Genomic DNA, 22,838 nt, shown 5'->3' with positions numbered 1-22,838 from the left:
GTAGGTGGCAGGGCAAGTATTGTAGGGTGTCCCCCAGTTACGGAACCCTGCTCCGTGCTGGAGCTATCCCCGGAGTGGAGTGGCAGCTCTTATCTGACTGGTGCTGGTCACTGCGCCTGAAGGTAGACCTGTCCGACTGAGATGAAGGTCTTGGTCTGGGCCTTGGGGACTGACAGTGTTTGGCGGATCCGCATTAGAAGCTCGGCAATCTACGCTTTATGCTACCCAACTGGTACCAGATATCAAGCGGGACTGGGAGCTATCATGCACCAGTTGCTGGGAGGATCTTCCCAAATAGGGCGATTGCCATCTTGAAGATTGATGACGATGGGCTAGTGACCAGTGACTTTGGTCCCCCGATGGATCCCAGGATCTGTACCAAGCTCTTGGCGATGTGAGGGGTCAGTCTTGGTGTCTCTGCCAGGGAGCGCATGCCTCAGTGGGTCTGTGCCAGGCTACAGATTAGGTACACCTTGAATCCTGCAGTTGGTGCTCAAGGTCTGGGGACCAAAGCTGGCTCCACTGAGCTTGCCTCTCTAGCTCTGAGGCGTGACAGCTTTGGGCGGGGGAGCGGTGGTGGGACATCCTACGTGATGGGGAACTGTGCCGCTGAGGTGGGACGTACGCGGAGGCCCCAAGGAAGGTTTACCCCAAGATTGGAGTAACACCGGAGCCGTTGTGGGCAGCACCGCAAGTATCAGGATCTCCTGAGCTGCCTGAAGGGCTTCAGGTGTCAACGGCACCTGAAGCTGATGGAGCCCTGTACTGCTATCCGGAGTCACAGGCAAGGTATGGGATGGGCTGCACGGCTCAACTTGAGCTGGGGCCTGACTTCCCTAAGGGGGCATTGAGCTATCCGGCGCGGGTCTTGGCTCGTCCCCAGCCCTCTCTTTTCCCTTTCAGGAGATTATCCCACTCCTTTTTCATCCTGGGTTGGAAGGATTTAGCGCATCTAGCATGTAAATATCTTGAGATGCCAGCTAGAATGTGCCATGGGAATGCCTGTTCTCACTTTCAGGTGACACTGCGAACAAGAAGCGGGCAGCATTATCTCCTACAATTGTAAACGAACTTGTTTGTCTGAGCAATTGGATGAATAAGAAATAGGACTGAGTGGACTTGTAGGCTCTGAAGTTTTACGTTATTTTATTTTGAATGCAGGTTTTTTTTGTACACAAGTCTACATCTGTAAGTTCAACTTTCATGATAAAGGGATTGTACTATAGTACTTGTATTAGGTGAATTGAAACATACTATTTCTTTTGTTTTTTACAGTGCAAATATTTGTAATCCAAAATAAAAATAAAGTGAGCACTGTACATTTTGTATTCTGTGATGTAACTGAAATCAATATATTTGAAAATATAGAAAGTATCCAAAAATATTTAAATAAATGGTATTCTATTATTATTTAACAGTGCGATTAATCGCAATTAAATTTTTTAAGCACTTGACAACCCTCCTATAAATGATCCACATAAACTACATTACTAAATAAATGCAATAAACTATATTCTTTCTGTTAGTGTTGCAAGAAAACATACTTACCTTTCCCTTGTGTTTGTCGAACTGCAATGGCTATTAAATCCATTTCCTGAGGCAAATTGAACATCAACCTGCCAATTAAGGAAAAAGATTGTCAGCTAGAACAGTCAGCTTTGTTCATGAAAATCTACCAACAACATTTAAATAGAGGTTAATATTTTACATCAAATTAAAAGCATCATTTATTCATTTTCAGTTATAATTTATGATTAAGTGAAAAGGGCAATGGAAAATCCAAAAAGAGAAGCTAACTGAAAAATGATCAAGTGAAATAATACTGAATCTCTAATTCTGGAAAAAAGATATGACCATAGTTCATTTAAGGTGCTTTTTAAAATGCTGATGGCTGTAGTTCTTCAGTATTTCTCAGGGAAGTACTTATTTCTTCTAACTTGTGTCACTATCTTCAATAAGTGACAAGTAGTGATTCCAGACATTTGTTTCTACTTAGAGCAAATTTTTGTTCATACTCTAGAATATAACAGCAGCAGTTTCTGATTTAGAAAACCAATATGGTGGCAATAAAGCAGTTTAAAAGATACACTATCCCCTGAGAACTAATTATGATTTAACTACAGTAAATAAATCTACACCTTCTGAGAAACACTGGTTTGTTTTAGGCTTGCGCTGTGCTGTTAAAATAGTTTAACTTAAAAGAATACTAACTTTCCTCTGGGAATATGTAGAAAGTACACTTGAACACCATCAAATGAGTCAATATTAATTTAAAAAAAAATCTTACTATGAGAACTGTTTAAAACATTTCAACATTATGATGATCCTTCTTCATTTCATTTTTAAGTTTTGGGGAAGAGATACATTAAACAACAGACAAAAAAGATCCACATGATGTTACCAGTGTTTGGCTATATAAGATAAATCTAGCAAATAATTTATAGTCTGAAAAATCTCACTTTTAATGCAAATAAAGAATAGTTCATTGAACTTAAAAGTGGTTTTGCCTTAGGCCAGAGGTGAGCAAACTACAGCCCGTGGGCCACATCTGGCCCGCGGGACCATCCTGCCTGGCCCCTGAGCTCTTAGCCGGGGAAACTAGCCCCCGAACCCTCCCCCGCAGCCACACCGCTGCACGGGGAGCGCTCTGGCCCGCCTCTCCTGCCGGGTAGTGCGGCTTGCGCCCGCCCACCTCCCAGGCTTTCCAATAAACCTGTCCTGCCGCTCTAAGTGGCATGATAAAGGGGTGGGGGGCAGGGAATCCTGGGGGGCAGTCAGGGGACAGGGAGCGGTTGGATGAGGTGGAGGTTCTGGGGATGGGGGAGGTCGGATAGGCATGAGAGTCCCGGGGGGCCTGTCAGGGGGCAGAGTGTGGATAGGGGTCGGTGCAGTCAGGGGACAGGGAGCGGGGGGGGGGGGGGCTGGATGGGTTGAGAGCTCTGAGGGGGCAGTCAGGGGGCAGGAAGTGTGCGGGGGCCAGGCTGTTTGGGGAGGCACAGCCTTCCCTACCCAGCCCTTCATACAGTTTCACAACCCCAATATTGCCCTAGGGCCAAAAAGTTTGCTCACCCCTGCCTTAGGCACTAATCAGAAAAGAGTGGCATTCAAAATTATTTCTTATGAATTTAGGAAGTAGATTCAAGGACTGCAAAGTCCTCCTGTAACCAAGATAGTGATATTGTATAGTAGGAACTAGTAAGTACAATTGCACCCTCTGCTGCCTACTGGGAATGAAAGTTATGGTAAACAGCTACTGAAGGAGCTATTCATCTGCTCCCCCCCCCTTTTTTTAAAAAAATTTGAAATGCGGTATTTTATTAATGGTTGTGGCTAGATAAGAGAGAGGAAATAGAGTAAAAATACAGAAAAGTAACCACTTCCTGAAATCTCAGAACATCTCTGCATAATGATTCAATTGCTCACATGACTATCAAAGGAGTAGGTTATTCTAAGGGCGAAAGAGAGGTTTGGACTATAAAACACCTTTACTAATTAGAAATACTTGAACCACAGCTGACTGGAGACTTAACAGGTCCAACAGATGTTTTTTTCACATTATTGCAGGAATCAATGTGAAACATTTTCAAAGTACACTAGCCAGAAGATGTCTTTGCCAGTCCCACTTCCATTTCACATGAAATACAGCTTGAGAATTGTTTCTTTTGGACACAACAAATTGCTTATTGAGACTATGATTGCCTATCTATGGTCAACCTTTTATATAGAAGTATACCTTTCCTTGTGTTGGGAGCCAGTAGCAGAGCCAGAGAGGTTCTTTGTACTCATTAACATCACTTCAACTACAATACTGAATTCATGGTACTCCAACAAGGACATTAATTTAAATTTGGAAATGGGGCTAAGGACAGATTACAAATTTTGCTGAAACAAACTTGTCTGTCACCTCTCTGTTCATATGATCTAGGTTTTTTAAATATCAGGCAAACAATAGATAGTCATGTTACAGCTATGGGGGTTAAAAAATCAGGGTAGGAAAAAAGTTAGTTCTGAAACCAAACACAGACCTCTAAAACAAAGAGATATGATTAAGGGAACATATGCATGGAGCTGTTAGAGGTTTGGCAGCAGTTAACAAGACAGAGTTTGAGAACAGTGAGATTGTACTGTTTAGGCCAAGAGGAAATTCTGTAAGAAGGTACACAACATGGGGAAGTTGCTAATACCTAGGCTGAGACAACTGGAGGCAGACAGATTTATTTCTGCTCTCTGAGATAGCCCTGGAGGCATTGCCACATAGCTCCACGGCAATAATAAAGTGCTTCTGAACTTAATAAATTGTGGGTTTTTTTGGGGGTGGACGGGGTTGTTTCGATTCTGGAAAAGAAAAGTTGTTTGAATTTTCTTTACTAGAAAAAAGCAATTGTAGATGGATTTACATTCTTAGCTATGGATGTTCCCACTGAAGAAATAAATTATTATATTTGTGACCGATTAGATTGAAGGAGGAAAAGGGGGTTCATCAATGGCATAATGTAATATGAAGCAGCCATCTCATACTTTCATTTCCTCTTTTATTTCACTTCCCCCTTAATTTCAATGTTTTTATAAAGTTCTGTGTTTCTCATTGTTGCACAATGAATTAAGACAGAAGACCTCACTGATGAATCCAGAAGATTGACCCATTCAAACTAAATATACTCAACAAGTAGGGATAAAGAAAAGCATTTATATGATTCTGGAAAAAAAATGCTTTAATTTAATTTCAAACTTTCTTCACCACCACAAATTTTTTGTGGTACCTGACAAACTCTGAACTGGGCACTTCTGGTGTTTAAAACAACTGAAATATTAAATGGTAATATATTAATAGCACATTAATAATTTTCCACAACATAATTTATAGTCTATGTTGTCAAAAGTAGTAAACAATACTTAAATGGTTCATACAAATATCAGGGCCAAAGAACCATCATTCCCCACAGCTAGCCAAAGCAATGGCTTTTGTGTATATAGCAACATAAAATGGGAATTGAAACCACAAAAACTACGTTTGAATAATGTTAACAGCCTGACAACTATAAATTTCATTGATGTTGTGGGTTTAAAGCTGAAAGTCTCATTAATGCACCCTGCTGTGTTACAGTATTGCAGAGGTATTACAAAAGGAAACATTACATTCCAGATGTTGAAATACCTGGGCATAGGTTAGAGACAGACTTCTACCCTTAACTCTGAATGTCTGTTCTGGGTGGGGAAAGGGAGGGATTTAAAAAAAAAACCACACCCTTCAAGTTGCTTGATTATAGTTACTATGATTTCATATACAGAGAATGCCATAAAATTGGAAACACTTAGTATTAGAAGAAAGATAATATTTTTTAGTCAAACTGAAAAAAAGGACATGCCACTTGATCCAAGTTTCCTATGATATTTCAGACAAGGAAGTCACCTGCCAACTCTCTGTTCCATTTTTATTACTTAACTGTAGCCATAGGCCATTATATCCTTAGCAGTGTACATATTGACATGTTTTATATATTTCATTATACTGCCTGATACCCGATGTGTAATCCATCTCTTTAATTTAGGTAATGGCAGTTTGAGTTGGATACTTTTCTAAAGAATAAACTGTACTGAAACAAAGCCTTCTTTCTTGACAGAGTTTAAAATATTTTCAATAGCTACAAAGGTCCATAGGACCATATAAAAGAAGTTAAGTCAATCAAGGATCCAATGGACTGACACAGAAATGCTCAGATGTTACTACATAATGCCATTTATGGTTTTATAATTCAGGCTTTCCCCAGGAGCATCTGGGAAGACAAGTTGTCAGATCTTAAAATGCATTACTGAAAAGATTGTTACTTCTAAATGACAGTTCTATTGACATTTCCATTCCAATTCGTAGTTCTTACATTTATAAAAATACCCTCCGTAGTAGAATTCTGCATAACATTATTTTGTTGCACACTAACAATAAGTTCTATAACAAATTTTAGGGAAGGATGATTTTGCCCCTTTCAAAGAATAAAACAGTAAATTATTCACCAGGTAAGTAAGTTGTTTGAGTACGTACACAATTCAATTAAGTTTAAAAAATACTTCATCTCTCTTGCCCCAATAAATCCACATTAAAGCTAGCTATGGGTCTAGTTTAAACCCCACATAAGTCAGGAAATGCAGACTCAAGGCTAACGTGTATCAAATCATTCCATCTGTTTGCTAAAAATCCACGCAGTTCTCTTATGTACTGCCTGCCATTCACAACAGGCTAAAGAACTCTTTACCTCATTCCCAAGTTGTTATGCACTGTAGGTTTTCTACTTGTTTTTCTAACTAAACTCAAAATATACTAATAAAATGATGAGTTTATTTATGGGAACACAAAATCATCTTTGTGAGCAGAACAGTTTTCAAGTTAACAACTCCTTCCACTGGAAAAAAAAAAAAGCTCATCTTTAACAATATATTCCACTAGATTTTCTGAATTTACCATTACCCTTTATTTTCACAGTGTAATTACACAGAAAAGGCCTCTAATCCCAGCTACTTTTCGAGAGCCATCTATTTCTACACGGTGTAGACTACCTGAAATTGTTGATTCTTTAGTGCAGTACTTGCAACACAGAGACATTCTACCCTACCAGTCATTATTACATATTGGAGCTCATCAATATGCCAGTAAATTTCTCTTTTATAGCAGAAATCCAAGCAGCTTCCACATAAAACAGCCTTTTCCCATAATAATACTAGTATGCAAAGTGATCATTTAAAGCAATAGTCTCTTTTAAGTCCCCAGATATTAGTTTCCTACATCATCTTTATTAAAAAAAAAAAAGTGATGGAAGGTGTTCCAAAAAGATTTACAAAAAGCCTTGGAATTTTACACTGCTAGTTTTTCCGACCTTGCTATAAACACTTATTGTACAAAGAAGAATCTACCATATTAAGGTCATCATATTTTTTCTGACCTGTGTCTGCTGATACTGTGAACGAAATTGGGCTAACAAGGTTGTTTTACAGGAGTACTTTTCAACCCTTTTTCATTTATGGACGCCTCAAAATTTTCAAATGAAGGTGCAGACTCCTTTGGAAATCTTTACACAGTCTGCAGACCCCTGGTGTCCAGGGACCACAGGTTGAAAACCAAATATCTTACAGTTACACACACTTTGGAGTTGGGTAGGGGGTGGGGGGAATTGTGCTAGCAACAAAAATGTCAACCGTAGGGCCCAATTCTGTAAACACTTATTACTAGACATAGTGCTATCGTGAGGAGGATGAAGTCAATGTGGCTACAAACAGTTGTGACCGCTTCATTTAAAGTGTTTTGAGGACTGGGCCCACTGACTGGACATGGGATTGCTACTTTGGTACCTCGGCAATAAAAATGGCACTTATTTTTTGTGCTCCCTGAAATTTCAGTTGGTAATTTTCTTGTGTCTTTATTCTACTTCTATACCAGATATTTTAAAATTATCTCTTTGTATATGTTTATTCTACTTTTATATACACTACTTTTTTTTTTTTAAATGAGACAGAATGTAAAAACACAGTAACACATAGCCAAAGGTGTCAGGAAACGTATTCAAATAAGAAGGGACTCCAAAAACTGGTTTGCCAACAAAATGCCAGTAAAATTTGAAACCTGGGTTCAGACACACTGGTAATGTTCCAAAACTCAAAACTTAAAGAACTTCTTTATTCAGTACATCAGCGTCTCTGTGAATATCATCAAGACCACAAGGTTATAGTAAAGGAGGGAGTTTCCAAGGGAGATGTGAGGGGAAGTTAGGACGTAAGTTGTTTCAATATAATTTAAAAAACCCATTCTGAACCATTTAATTTTTTCCTTCAAAAAAGTAATCTTTTTAATTCATGACCTTTCTTTACTTGGAAAAAAAATACGACTTAAACCATTATGAAAAGCTAACAAAATAAATGGAAACTAAATGGATTTCATTAAAAATGAATTCCAGTGCCAAGGTTTAACAAACAGTAGTTATTGGGATGCAATAAAAACAATTTATCACAACATATTAAGAATGGTATCTTCAGAAGTGAACCAGAGAGTTATAAACATATTGATCAAGAACAGATCTAACTGCTCTTGTCCAGAGTAAAACATTGCTTGGTTGCTGTAAAATAATTAAAATATACACAATGCAGTCTGTAGCCACGTCATCTTGAGCTACAATTTCATCATGCTTCACACACTAAGCAGAATCAAGCCCAGTCAATGTCAAGAGGAAAAACATTCAAAGGTAAAGTCAGATACTAGAGGAAGTAGTGTTGGTGATTCAGTAGGTGGCATGCTTCCTTTCAATTTAATATTGGATCCACTAACTTAATCTGATGTTAGGAAACTCAAGCATTCTGATGGTAAAGAACTCCTTCTGAGTCAGAACAGAATGCACTGTTCATACAACATTGTCAGCTATCATCTTTCAAATGAGATAATAAGCAGGGCACTTTTTCCAAGTACAGAGATTTTTGACCAATGTCCTCACCAAATTCCAATTTGGGTAATTACATTCTGCCTACCAAAATTTCTCTTCAGTCTGTTTCCTGTCCTAAACTGTTGTGTGCAGTTAACTAGTTGCCATGTTCCACAAAGAGTCTGTGTTCAGCAGTGGGTGAAATAATTCCCAAACAGCCTGTCAAGTACTTTGGGATAATTGTGAACAAGAAACAATTTATATTAAAATAAAATATATATTAAAACATGTCATCTAGATGTAATTCATAAAGTGTAAAAAAAGCTGAAAATGGCTGAGAATTTAAAAATTGGCAAGTAACATACTACAAATCCCAGTGATTACTGAACTGGTGATATTCTAAACAAAAAGAGCTTTCAACTATGCTTGTAGCTGTTTGCATCGCTTCACACTGACTCAGCCATCATAGGTTTCAGATGACAGACAGTGACAATCCTAGAATCTTATAGAGCTAAGAATGCAAACAAATCTCTGAACAAATATATGTATTTCTTTTCAAGAACAAAATTACAACAAAACCTTGACAGAGATTTTCACGACAAATTTTCAAAAGTTAAAGTTCCTTTTGAAGTATTTAAGGGGAAATCCATTGTTAAGCACCATACCTCTTAAATATCTCTCAAAATGAGGTACATCACTCATTTTAATCCCTACGTTACCTATGTTCCGCACAAAGATGGTTTATCAACACCTCCACTGTTCATTATTTATATTAAACAAAGAACTGACACTCAAACTACAGAAAGTCATTTACACTAAAAGAAAAGAATCCCACAGCATTTTAACTTTTCTGAATGATTTTTCTGAATTTTGTATCCTTCATTTCAGGAAACATTGTGTCCCGAATTTGAACGTTGGCAAGTTGACAGGTCTGATAAGCGATGCTGATGTGCTTGGTGCTTTACACCTAAGAGCATACTAGGTTTCCATTCTTCTCATTCCCATGTTTCTTAACTCTTATTTTCACTGTTTCCTTGATGACTAAAGATCTACACAACAATTTTCCTGTTATAATTGTAAGAACAAAAAATAACATCCTTCCTATGTTGCTTGGTGTTTGTTTTGGTCTTTGCTGTGGTTTTATATCTGAATGACTTATCAAGCACTTTTGTATTCTTTCTGTAAAAGGTTTTTAACTAAGAAAGCAATCAACTGAGATTTCATGAAACTTCTCAGTTATCTGCACTCATGTTGGGCTAAAGCATTTGAGTCACTATACACATTTAATAAAGCTAATGTTAAAATTATATAATACACAGGTTAAGAAAAGAGTGTCTGTACATCTGGATTGTACAAAAGTACAAAATCTGGTTTAAAAGTCAAAATATATATAGCACATAATCTGCAATAACCCAATTTTAGGTAAATAAGTTGAATGAATCAATTTAGTATTGGAATCCAAATACTTGGGTACATCACTCATGAAAATACAGAGAATTGGTTGTAGAAAGCAAATATAGGAATGAGTGTAGATTGTCACTCAGTAATTGAGCATTTCGGATAGGTTGTCCCTTAGTAGATATAATCCCTCACAGAAGTATTTCAGTTACTTTCTGATTTCACTTCTGGTCAGTGCTCCAGCTCATCTCTCCTGGTATTGCCAATGTGTTCTAGATGTCCCTCGACCATCTGATGGTGTCTGACACCACGAGTTGCCACTGAGCATAGCATTGACTCATTCCGCATTCTCTCAATACTTGCTTGTTACTGGGGTCCCATGAGCCCAGGGCTCCAACGATCAGCGCGCGAGTTTGAACCTTGTAACCCCTAGCTCTCCAGATGTCGGCCAAAGGGGTGCATTTCTCCCATTTTCAAGATTGGGCACTGTGGAAGGCTAGAGTCCTGTTTTCAAAGGGCACTATGACGTCCACCATGATGATATTCTTCCGTTCCTCATTGGTGATGATGCCTGGTCGCAGTTGGCTGTCTGTTCCAGGGATGGCGGAGTTCATAACAACCTTCCCCGTGGGTGATAGGATGATTCTGGCTAGACTATTCTGGATGGCATTTTGTAACAGCTGCCAGGCTCTGGAATGGAGCTTGCAGCTACACAAGATGTGGAGTAGTGTCTCATTGGCATAGGCGCACTTCCTGCATCGATTGTCCCGATTCCCTTGGTGGACAACTCCCTTCAGCAGGATGCAGCTGAGCCGGTCCCTGTAGATGAACCTACAGTTGACAAATCAGGAGAAGATGCCCACAGGGAGGAGGCAGTTGCTGGCATCCCACTTGCATGTCACCTCGAAGGCCTTGCACTGGTCTGGCTTCCATTTCAGGTTTTCCATCTACTGGAGTGGATGGCATCCTTGAGAATCCTCTCCAGCATGGTTCGAGCTCTCTGAGTGATGATTGTGTGCTCTGTATTTGTCACCTGTGACACCAGAACACCTAGCTCCGGACGTTCCTTGCACCATGTCTAGGGGCAACCGATTCGCTTCTCCAGGTGTTGCATAGCATTGCGGGCATGAGACCAGAGTGAAGCAGAGTTTCCTCTCTCTCTTACAAATTCGCCTTCCAGGGAGCCACTCAGGTAGGTGGCGACAGCTTGGTTGGAGGGGGTCCTGGCAATTCGTTTCCTGATGATGTCCTGCATAGCACTCTTCGCGATGTTCCTCACCATGGCACCCGGGCACGTCAGAAGGCGGAAGGCATGAGTGATCACCGCACTGTTGCACAGATCACCCACTTGAGGGATGTTGGTGCTGCCCTGCCTGTGAGAGATGTACACCAGTTCATTGCTGGCCCTCTGGAGAAGAAACATCCACTTCTTCACTAGCTGCCTGATGGTGTTGTCTACCTTGTTAAGAAGTACCTTCGCCACGGCAGATCTCCTCAGGACGAATGAAATACGGGGGATCAGGAAGGTGTTCAAGGAGATTGATCTTCTGCCATGATGCCAGTAAGGAGGAGTCAATCCTGGCCACATCTGATAGGATCTCTGCGATGGCACACTCAGATGTCTGCTGGATGAGGAAACCCGCGGGCATGCCAAAGTGTTGGTATGCTTGCCCATCTTCAAGGAAGATAATAGGTTCACTCTAGATCTGAAATGGCGTCACCTGGACCAAGGCTTCATGTCATGTGAAGGTTACTAGGAACACAACTTTGTCCTTCAGACTGCCATCCACACGGCCAGGAGGGCACAGAGACAATGTGCCATAGTGTGGCTCAACCTGGCTGATGCTTTTGGATCCATGCTCTACCAGCACATTTTTGCCACGCTGTGAGAGTTCGGGATGCCTGAAAGCTTTCTCCAACTGGTTCAGGAACTTTATGAAGGCTGCACCACCACCATCCGCTCAATGGAAGGAGAGAGACCTGAAATTCCTATTACTAAAACTTGTGTCTACCTGTCACCTCGTCTCAATACTTTATGCAATGTTTCTCAGACTTCAGTCTATTTGTGCTTTTCAATTTTTCAGAGAGAAATGGAAACTTGAGTTGAATATATGCTTTGATGAAATACAGAAGTGTGAAAAAACCATGGCATCGCAAAATGTATGACATTCGACCAGTGAAAAGCTTAATTGTTTCCATAGTGACTTATGGATGTGAATCCTGGAAAACCAATACTGCTGACAAGAGAAAAATTGAAACATTTAAGATGTGGTGCAGGCGAAGACTCAAGCATATCTCCTGGATGGAAAAGAAAACTAACACTTGTGTTTGAAATATTACTGAAGAGAAGTGGACTCCGTGTTCGGAAATCAACATGCACAAATCTATCTACTTTGATCACACCAGGCACACAGATGGAAATAAACACTGAGAAAGTTATCACGGAAGGAATGGTGTCAGGTCATTGTAGTAGGTGAAAATCAGTGAGCAGATGGATAGACCATGTGCAACAGATCACTGGGAAGTCAGCTGCTGAGTGTGTGAAGTTCTCAAAGGATCAAAAATGCTCCCAAAAATTCTGCTATGATGCTACCCTGTTCAGAAATGAATAATTGGACTTTCTATACATTTACACATTACCAAAAGTGTGAGTGAGTCTAATATTAAGTTAAAATAATTTAAACTCATACAAAGAATTTCTTGTATTCCTGCACACTTGTTCAAGTGTGGCATATTGGACAATGTATGCTAGCAGAGTGGAAATCTGGTTGGAAACCTAACATTATTTGGCAATACACCAATATTAGAAATTTTTGATCAGGTGTTGTAAATGGTATAGAACGAGTAAGGATTCGTAAATTACCAGATGAATCGTAATTATATTAGCTACATTTCTTTTTTTGCCATCAAGTACACTGAAGATCTTTTTTTTTTTTTTTAAACTGATTGCAATTATCCTTAGCTGTGTAAACAGACTGATTTTTTAAAAGAAAAGTTCTTGAGTAAAGTCGTGGCTCCACAGAAGTCAATGGCAAAACTCCCAAAGACTTCAACAGGGCAAGGATTTCACCCCTTCACGGTTAAGAAACTACTACATGGCATGGTAGAAATTGCTCCCTCTGAGCTGTTTAGAAATGGCAAAACAGCATTTCAGTATTCCTGCATTAAAATAGTTCATTTTGGTTTGTTGAACCAAATCAAAATGTTTTGTTTCAAGTCAGCTCAATATAAAACTTCATGTGCCTGTGATGCCATGGTGCCTGATGAAAATTTTAATTCAGGTGCTCCTTGCCCCCACTCTCCCCTGGGGCAGGGTTCCATAACTAGACTAGAGCTCCCCTGTTGCACCTGCAGTGATGCGATTCCCATGATGTATCACATGGCTTGGTCAGAGGAGAGACTGCATGGAATCAAGTATCCTATTTATAAGATTGTAAGATTTATAAAATTAATATATAACAGAAGAATTTTTTGTGATATGGGAATAATTTCTCTCAAAGAAAAAACAGGTTTACAAGTGAGAAATGCATCAGATTGCTACGGAGATATACTGGAGAAGGGGACAAGCGACTTAGCTCACAGAATTATTCCTTTGTCATCATCATTTGTAAAGTATTTGTTGTTTGTTCATTGTGGATATTATTGTTCTAAAATACTACTGTTGGTTGGGAATTTTCCATGGAAATGATTTTTTTTAAAACAGAAAATACAATTTTGTAGAAAACTTGATTTTCCACCAGGAAAATCTAAACTAAGTATTTCATTTTGGGTTGGTTCAACCTGCTCAAAACATTTGGTTTGTTGAATTGAACCAAAACCTTTAGTTTCAAGTTAGTTCAACATTAAACTGCATTTGTCTACAGTGTCTCAGTGCCTCATGGAAGTTGTAGTTCTGGGGCCGCAAGGTTCAATTTTCCCCTACTGGCTGTGCTTCTTTGCTACTCTACATCTCCTATGATTCCATGCGATCTCTCCTCTGACTAAGCCATGTGACACATCATGGGAATCACATCACTGCAGGTGCAACAGGGGAGCTCTAGTCTAGTCATGGAACCCTGCCCCAGGGGAGAGTGGGGGCAAGGAGCACCTGAATTAAAATTTTCATCAGGCACCATGGCATCACAGGCACATGAAGTTTTATATTGAGCTGACTTGAAACAAAACATTTTGATTTGGTTCAACAAACCAAAATGAACTATTTTAATGCAGGAATACTGAAATGCTGTTTTGCCATTTCTAAACAATTTTTTTCAGAACTTTTTATTCTGCAGAAAATGTTGATATTTCATTATTCTTCTTGAATTGGGAAGAAAACTAATGTTAAAATATCAGAATTTCCCATGAGCAGAAATTTTATTTTCACTCATCTCTCATCTGAATAAGAAAACTAAAAAAGACAAAAATCTAGAAAAAATACATTAGATCATTGTATAAAAAAGTTTTCTTTTTAAGGAAATGAAAAGCAAACAGCCGAATACATAGGGTTCTACATCCATGTCCTCCCTAATAACTAGAAAATAATGTCCTCTATAACACAGTCTCACATTAGCTGCTAACCAATAATGTCAACCGAAAAACAAGATTTCTAACTTCAGGACTAAAGCATACAGCACTTCTCTCTTGCAAGAGCCAATGCCCAAAAATGCAAAAAAAAAGTTCATTTTTTCCAAAAATGTATAAAAGATTTTTAACACTCCCAATATTCAATTGTGCCACCTTGAAGGCATACTCCAAGAGTTAAATTTATGATCAATTAAGATGGTGCTTCAAAATAAGGAAGTTATATTACATTAGCCAAAGCATCCACTGTGGACTTCAGAAAGAACCACCATGATGTAAAATTATATCACAGACTCAACACAAAACTTAACTAATATTTAAATCCTAACACAGTGGGTTCTCTTTGCCAAATCTGGTACACGTGAATCCAGAGGCTTCAGTGTAGCCTTTTCAGTTAGGTTCTCCAAAAGCAAGCAGGGAGTATATTCCCTTAACTATGTGAAGGCCCCATGGACAGGAGCAGATGAAGACAATCCAGGGCACTAAGCACACCTGCCTCATACCATGGGATCCCACCACTGCTCTGGGTAATAGTCGCAGGCCTCCTCCTACATAGAGAGCTGTGAAAGTGGCTATACAAAGTGCTGCGAAATGCACAAAGTAAACTGGAAAAATATTTATTTATTTATTTATTTATTGCTATTTTGTTGCAGATAATTTTCAGATAATTTTGTTTCAGATATATAATTTTCAGATAAAAGCAATTTTCGAATTGAAAAATCCCTTTAAGTGGTGTTTGACCTTGTTGTTTGGAAGAAAGCCATATGGGATTGCGGAGCAGGGTCTGAAGAGCAGTCCATGCCCTTGGGTTGTCTTGTTGCAAAACTCACCCAAAGGGGCAATAAGAGTATGAGGAGCGCTCACATCCGATACTCCTGGTACCTATAAGAGGTCTCTTGAGTTGGTCAGCTGGGACACAGTGTAGATGATATTAGCAAGCAAAGAAGAAGAGCATCCCTCCCTGCTCTGTCCTCCACCACAAAGCCCACTCTCTCCTCCCCACTTCGTGATTATTGTTGGAGAGTGTTAATGAATTTACAGTTCGTTTTGGTTTGAAGTTTGCAGTTTGGATTTCACAGGACACCATGGCTACAGATGGCAACTTCTAAGGGTCACCTGGCAATAGAGTATCAGACTCCTCTTTTGACTGGGATAGATACCAGTTTGGTGTTTGTTTCTCCCAAAAACAAAGAAGCTGGGGGTGGTTTTGGACAAGGCTACTGCAACAAACAGAAGATGCTTGTCTTTCACTTTCAAGGCCCTTCTCAGCCTATCCCCACCCTACCTATCATCATTCATTCGCTAGTGAAGATATTGACTCCCACCTCCACTCAGCCCATGAATCATAGAACGGGAATGGACCTTGAGAGGTCATCTAGTCCAGTACCCTGCACTCATGGCAGGGCTAAGTATTAGCTAAACCATTCCTGACAGGCGTTTGTCTAACCTGCTCTTAAAAATCTCCAATGATAGATTCTACAATTTCTGTAGGCAATTTATTCCAGTGCTTAACCACCCTGACAGTTCGGAAGTTTTCTAATATCCAACCTAAACCTCTCTTGCTGCAATTTAAGCTCATTGCTTCTTGGCCTATCCTCAGAGGTTAAGAACAACAATTTTTCTTCCTCCTCCTTGTAACAAACTTTTATGTACTTGAAAATTATCATGTCCCCTCTCAGTCTTCTCTTCTCCAGACTAAACAAACCCATTTTTTTCAATCTTCCCTCATAGATCATGTTTTCTAGATCTTTAATCATTTTTGTTGCTCGTCTTTGGACTTTCTCCAATTTGTCCACATCTTTCCTGAAATGTGGCGCCCCCAGAATTGGATACAATACTCCAGTTGAGGCCTAATCAGCACAGAGAAGAGCGGAAGAATTACTTCCTGTGTCTTGCTTACAACACTCCTGCTAATACATCCCAGAATTATGTTTGCTTTTTTTGCAAGTGTTACACTGTTGACTCATATTTAGTTTGTGATCCACTATGACCCCCAGATCACTTTCCACAATACTCCTTCCTAGGCAGTCATTCCCCATTTGTATGTGTGTAACTGATTGTTCCTTCCTAAGTGGAGTACTTTGCATTTGTCCTTATTTAATTTCATCCTATTTACTTCAGACCATTTCTCCAGTTTGAATTTCAATCCTGTCCTCCAAAGCACTTGCAACCCTTCCCAGCTTGGTATCCACAAACTTTGTAAGTGTACTCTCTATGAAGCCAGCCTTCATCGCCCATTTATTAAATTTTCAAACAAACAATCACCGTCATACTTTCTCCTGTGCTGCCCCTAATGCTTGGGAAGGTCCCATAAACAAAGAATCATAGAATCGTAGGACTGGAAGGGACCTCAATATGTCATCTAGTCCAATCCCCTGCAGTGAGGCAGAACTAAGTATTACTAAGACCATCCCTGACAGGTGTTTGTCCACATACATAAAATGATCTCTTTATCCTCCTCCAAACTCATCTTTGTTGTGATGTCTACATAAAAGCTTAACAATGGTTAGCCCTCTGGTGTGCTGAGACCACTGCCCATCATAGTGACCAATACTGTCTCATTATTTCCCTGTACTACTTAAACAGCTAGTTTGCATCCATCTGCTGTCTCTTATTTTATACACAAATGTACCATCTTTAGGGAAGGGACCAACATTTCATTCTGGATTTTACAACACCCAGTACAATGGCATCCTGGTCCAAGACCAGAACTCCTAAGTACTACAGTAATAATGATAATCATATAATGGGCCTGGATCCTGCTGTTTTTAGGCTGACTAGGCCAAATGTAGATAAAACAATAAAAGTTCAGACTGTAACAGTGGTAGGTCTTTGCGGTCCAGTCACTACAGGGAAACATAACTAACTCATACACACAAAACTTGTACATTGCAAGTGGAAAAACTACCAATGATTCAGTGGAGCAGGACCTAAAATGTATAGAAGAGCTAAATATATTCCAAAACCAAGGAATAAATCAACTATCATTAAGGTACGAACACACAGGAATAGAAGGTTTGTGGAATTTCAGTGGTGCACTGCTGTATACATCATGCTGGACAGAGTCACACATTCATGGAATTAATGTATCAGAACTTAACTAGAGACTTAATCAGAGCACTGTAACAGACAAGATGCACTCAATTCAGACAATGTTTTCACATTATATTCATTAGTATGCAGCAAGCAACACAGCTGGGACACTCACTAAGAAATCAAATGCAGACATGATCAAACAGACCTTTGTCAAAGTACAGAACATTCCCACTAGAGAGTTAGTGTCTTTTTGCTCTACTTCTATACAAACCCTTGAAAACTGACATGCATAATACACAAAGCCACATACAACAAATAAATCTTAATTTGAAATTGAGACAACTATGTGTGTTTATTCAAAGTGAAACTATGGGAAATTCTCCATGTTTTATCACAAATAAAAAATGAAGATGGAGATACTTAAAGTTTCTTCATAAAACAAAACCTGCCATGCCCAGAGGATAATGGCTAGATTTTGTAGAGTGATATTCACAATGTGCTTGATTGCATTATTCTTATTTAAAAGAAAACAAGGGTACGTCAGTGTGGTTGCATAGCTATATGCACATTCACACATCTTGTACATAACAGGCAATTATCTATGTCATTTTATCTACCCTACACCATATATGCACACACACATATGAAAGATTAAAAATAGATCCTAAGAATAATACAACTAAGGTTATTTTCAGAAAGTACTTATTTCAGGTGCTGAAACTTCCACTAAGATATTCTAAATTCATTTAGAGAGGGGTATGAACCTAACAACATCCCAATGCAATGGGCTCACTGGTACCTGGTATCCAGCTCATTAATGTCATAATCTGTATCTAGAAGGTGTCATGTAAGATAGCAATAGTAAACTAACAACATACTGATCATTAATATTATTGCATGATGTATGAACAGAGGACAAACTCAAAATTATAAAGACGTTGGAAATTACGTTATCAAAGTGTGTCTGCTAGGCAGGGCTAAAGTTACGCCAACCTAGACAAGGGAATATGGTTTCGCCACCTGAAAGGTATTTCCAAGGTACGTTAAAAGACAACGGGAATGCAATTTACATAAAAGATAATCAGGACCATAGAGCCAACAAGGGGAGGAGACAGCCATTCAGCATCACAGCAGGGGGAGGAGAATGAAAGAAACTGTTCAATTTGCATTTCAGCAGGGGAAGAAATCAGCATGGAACTTTCTTCCCCATCAGACTCTATGTCACCTTCCTCATAACTTGAATTAATTTTACTTTGGGAGTAGTCTTAAAAAAAAAAATCAATCTATTTCAAAGATTTACTGGACTATAAAAGAAAGGGTCGAAAAACTCCAAATTATCTTTCACCTAAGATAACGAAGAACTGAGCACTTTGGACTTTGTGGGAGAGGGGTTAGTCAGCCACTTTGCCAGAAGGTGCCATGATGAGAATGTTACCTTGAGCCAAGACCGTAGTTTTATTAACTCTCTGTCTCTAGAAATTGTTTTTCACTTTTATCTGTTTGTAACCATTTCTAACTCTATTCTTCATACTTGAACTCACTTAAAATCCTATCTCCCTTGTCTCAAACTTGTTTTACTTTTAATCTAGGCAACCCAAGCGCTGTGCTTGATTTAAACTGAATTTAAATTTAAAAGTTAATTCCAGTTAAATGGCAAGCTGCTGAGTATTGTATCTTTAGGGGAACAAAAAGACCTTAATATCTCTCTGAGTAGTCCAACAGAAAGCAGGACATTCCTGAACACATGGCTTTGGGAAAAATCAGGACTGGGGAGTGTTGGGATCATCTTGCCAGGTGTCACAAAGGCTGGGGGAGGCCAGAGTGTGGCAGCTGTGTAACAAGCAGGCTGCTGGAATCAGAATTGCTGAGTCAGAGCTACTTAACACACAAAACTTGTATACTAGCTGGAAGCATTCAGACAAGAGAGCTTCAGCAGGAGACCATCTTAGGCACCCAGCATTACAGGGCAGGCAGTAACACAACCCCTCACTGGTCTGGATTGCAACCCAGAATATGACAAGAGGTTATAAAATCAACAGGCTCCTAAACAATTAAAAGGACACCAATGTTATATTTCATTTTTTAATTTCTGCTGTAATTTTAGTTCAGTGCTCAAGGAAATTGCCAGTCAGCAATATGGAGACAGATTCCTTTACCTGTCTCTAGAAGGGTTACAGCATAAGTCCTCTGATAAAATACTGCTCCACCAGTGTGCTCAATCTCTGGTAAACGGTGAAGCTTACAGTGTATGCATCCTTTCATAATCCTTGAATTCTGAGATTGCCAGTCAAGAAGCCTATCTGGTGGCAGTTTTTGTGATGAGAACATATGCCTACTAGATCAGATTATTAACTCATTTACACATACCAAATAACCTTCAGATGGTAACAATTTCTTGTCAATACAAATTTGGGCTGTATTCAGACCAATGACCTAGGTCAAAGGCTCCATATCCCATTACCAACGCAACTTTTTTTTTTCCAAATCAATTTTTGCTCCCTACCACAGCAATTCCTTGAAAGCTAGTGGCCAAAATAGGTTTAGTTACTTTCTCCCTATCACACATGCATGTTGATTTATTATTGTATGGTTACAAACACTGATTTTTGCTGTGTTCTTGAGGTTTTAGGGGTGTTTTTTTCCTTGAGGAAAAATAACTGAATTTTAGAAGGACAACACAGTATGAATTATGGTACTGAGCAGAAGGGAAAAAAAATCAGCCAAGTTTGGAGGCTATCAATCTCAAAAGTGTCCTAAAGATGCTCGATCCACAGGTTCATTAAGCAAGTCTCTTTAGTAATAGGATACTTTCTAGGTAGAACATTAATTGTGAGTTGTGCATCTACACACACTAAATATAAAAATCTGATTTTGCACAGGAACACAACAGACATGAACCACCTTCTGCCTATACATTCTGTCACAAACAACTGAACAATGTTTGACAGTCAAAATTAAATTTGCATGCATACTTATTAATGCAGCAATCAGACAAATCAGTTATTAATACAGCTTTTTACTATCAAATACTTGATAAGCAGGTTAAGCAGCATTAATTGGAAGTTAAAATATTAAACCATTTTTTAAAAAGTAATATATAAGAGGACAAAGTAACATGCTGATTAAACAGAATATGAGGTGCTAAAGAAAAAGTAACCTAATCAAAGGTAAAACATTTCCAGACCTTGTCATATTCTTGTGAATGGCTAATTTTTATTTGATTTTTCTGCTCAAGCCACCAAAATTAATATGCTGTTTATGTTTATATCTTATATTTAATACTGTGAATGTACTGGAAGGTTAGGACAAAGAAAAAGGGGGCAAAGCAGCTTGGCAGGCAAGATGATTGATGTAGCTGCTTACCATATCTGGACTAAATTCTTTCTTATGCTTTCATTTGCTGTGCAAGCCACTGAAAACATTATCTGTAGGACAGTTTGCCATGGGGCCCAGTGAAATGCAGCTGTCCACATGGCTGCCTGTTTTCCAAACAAACTGAGATTAAGTTTCTACTGCCACAGAATCCCTGTAGCCCATGAAGCTTTTATGTACCCGAATGTTTGTGGTGCAGCCTCCAGGTACTTTTAAAAAATAGTACAGTGGGATGGGTATGACACAATTCAGCATTAATGTAAGCTGAATGGAAAAAATAGAATTAATAGGTTTCCATATTACAGCAAAAGAAACAGAAATCTGGATACAGCAAACAGTTAACACAGTTAACAGTAGGTCCGTATTTGACACTGAAGGTCCCAAGTTACTTAAAAAAAGGTAGGGGATGATACTGATATTCTAACTAGAGTTCCCTGTCAATAAAATAATTTCTAATATCCAAGACTGCAGGCAAGCTATTATTAAATCCATTTGTCTGCACAGTTACTACATTTCTAGTATTTCATGTTACTTCAAAGGCTTGAGATTCTTGAATCATTATATAAAATCAAATTCTTTTCTGTTTGGACATGGCCTCTTTTCTACCTATATACGCAATTTCTTCCATAAATACCGGAGTGAACTTGGGCAAAAGTCATAGCCTCTGCAACTCAAATTCCCTGTGTTAAAATGCACATAATATTTATCTACAATGTTTCATAAAAGTCTTGTGAGGTTTAATTTATTCCGGTTAGTAAAATACTTTAAGATCCTCATATGGATAATGCTATAGCAATGTAACAGTTTACTGCTACTTTTGGGGTATAGTAGTTTTTCTGACTTTTGGTTACTACTAATTTTGAGTATGATCATGAAATTTATTCTGCACGAGTGGACCCCCTAGGCACGGTATGTGACCATGAGTCCTCCTACATGGAACAACTTGCAGGATTGGACCTCAGATTGGATTCGAACCTGTGATTTAGAAATGAAAGTGTTCACATCTCACCACTATTCCCATGACACATACTATCTCTATTTGTACATGTGTAAAATTGTCTGCAGAATGATCTAAAATGGATTACAGCACTAGAATTCAAGCAAAAAACATGTATCCTGTTGTACAAGACAATATAGAAACAAAACAGAATAGCTGTAGATACAGTAAGCAAAAATATGACTTCGCTCACCCGTTGGCAAAATTTAGCAAAGCACTTAGATTGGTTGATTTCCTTCTGATGATGAAAATTTAACTCTCCAAATTTTTTCTTTCAAACTAACTGAACAGAACATAGTGCTTAGATAAATGGCACAATAATTCAGAAAAAATACAGTTTTAAAAAACATTTAATTGAATATTCTAAAACTAATTTACTTAATGAAAAAAGGGTGCTCAAAAGGCAGAATACACCAGTGTTCTATAGACTTAGAAGGGTACTGTGCTTAAAAATATCAGTCACTTGTGATAATCCTTTTATCCAAAGCTTTAACCCTGCAATGTGTGTATACATATATAAATCTTAATCGCAGTGTAGACATATCCATAATCTCATTGAATCATCACTATTAGTACAAGAACAAAAAAATTATTTTGGAGTTGTATGAAGATCATACAGTACCTGATAACTCACTGAGAGGATATGATGTTACGAATATCCTTAGGTCCTGCAGCATCCTATTAAATGCATTCTTTTCAGACACTTGAAAGGAAAGTATTAACCAAAGTTGTAAGTTTTCAAGCACTTAAATCAAAGTAGTATATTCTCAAAGAATTGCATAGGGTTCTTGCCTTGTCACTCCCATTGATATTAATTAAAATGTAATAATTTAAATCTCATTCAGCACTGAAAATGTAAAGGTTAACTATGGAGATTTTACACTTCAATTATATTTTTTCCTTTAAAAATGATGCAATTGCGATTGTTTGTAACATAGGAGGAGAGGTAGATACGCTGGAGGGTAGGGATATGATACAGAGGGACCTGTAGAGACAAATTAGAGGATTGGGCCAAAATAAATCTGATGAGGTTCAACAAGAACAAGTGCAGAGTCCTGCACTTAGGACGGAAGAAT

At 38.7% G+C, this 22,838-nt stretch overlaps 1 protein-coding gene across 5 annotated transcripts in view; it reads right to left on the bottom strand.

Annotated features, from left to right (window-relative positions):
• HLCS (holocarboxylase synthetase) overlaps positions 1 to 22,838 on the bottom strand; it is a 216,200-nt gene that overhangs the window by 25,476 nt on the left and 167,886 nt on the right. For all 5 annotated transcript variants that reach the window (XM_038412352.2, XM_038412368.2, XM_043507565.1 and 2 more), the window contains one exon: positions 1,549 to 1,616. In XM_038412352.2, coding sequence (XP_038268280.1) covers positions 1,549 to 1,616 — 68 coding nt within the window. The remainder of the gene's footprint in view (positions 1 to 1,548; positions 1,617 to 22,838) is intronic.

This window comes from Dermochelys coriacea, chromosome 1 (genome assembly GCF_009764565.3).
Source record: "Dermochelys coriacea isolate rDerCor1 chromosome 1, rDerCor1.pri.v4, whole genome shotgun sequence".
NCBI lineage: Eukaryota > Metazoa > Chordata > Testudines > Dermochelyidae > Dermochelys > Dermochelys coriacea.
The sequence above is the reverse complement of the archived record's forward strand: the minus strand, read 5'-3'. Positions and strand labels throughout refer to the sequence as shown.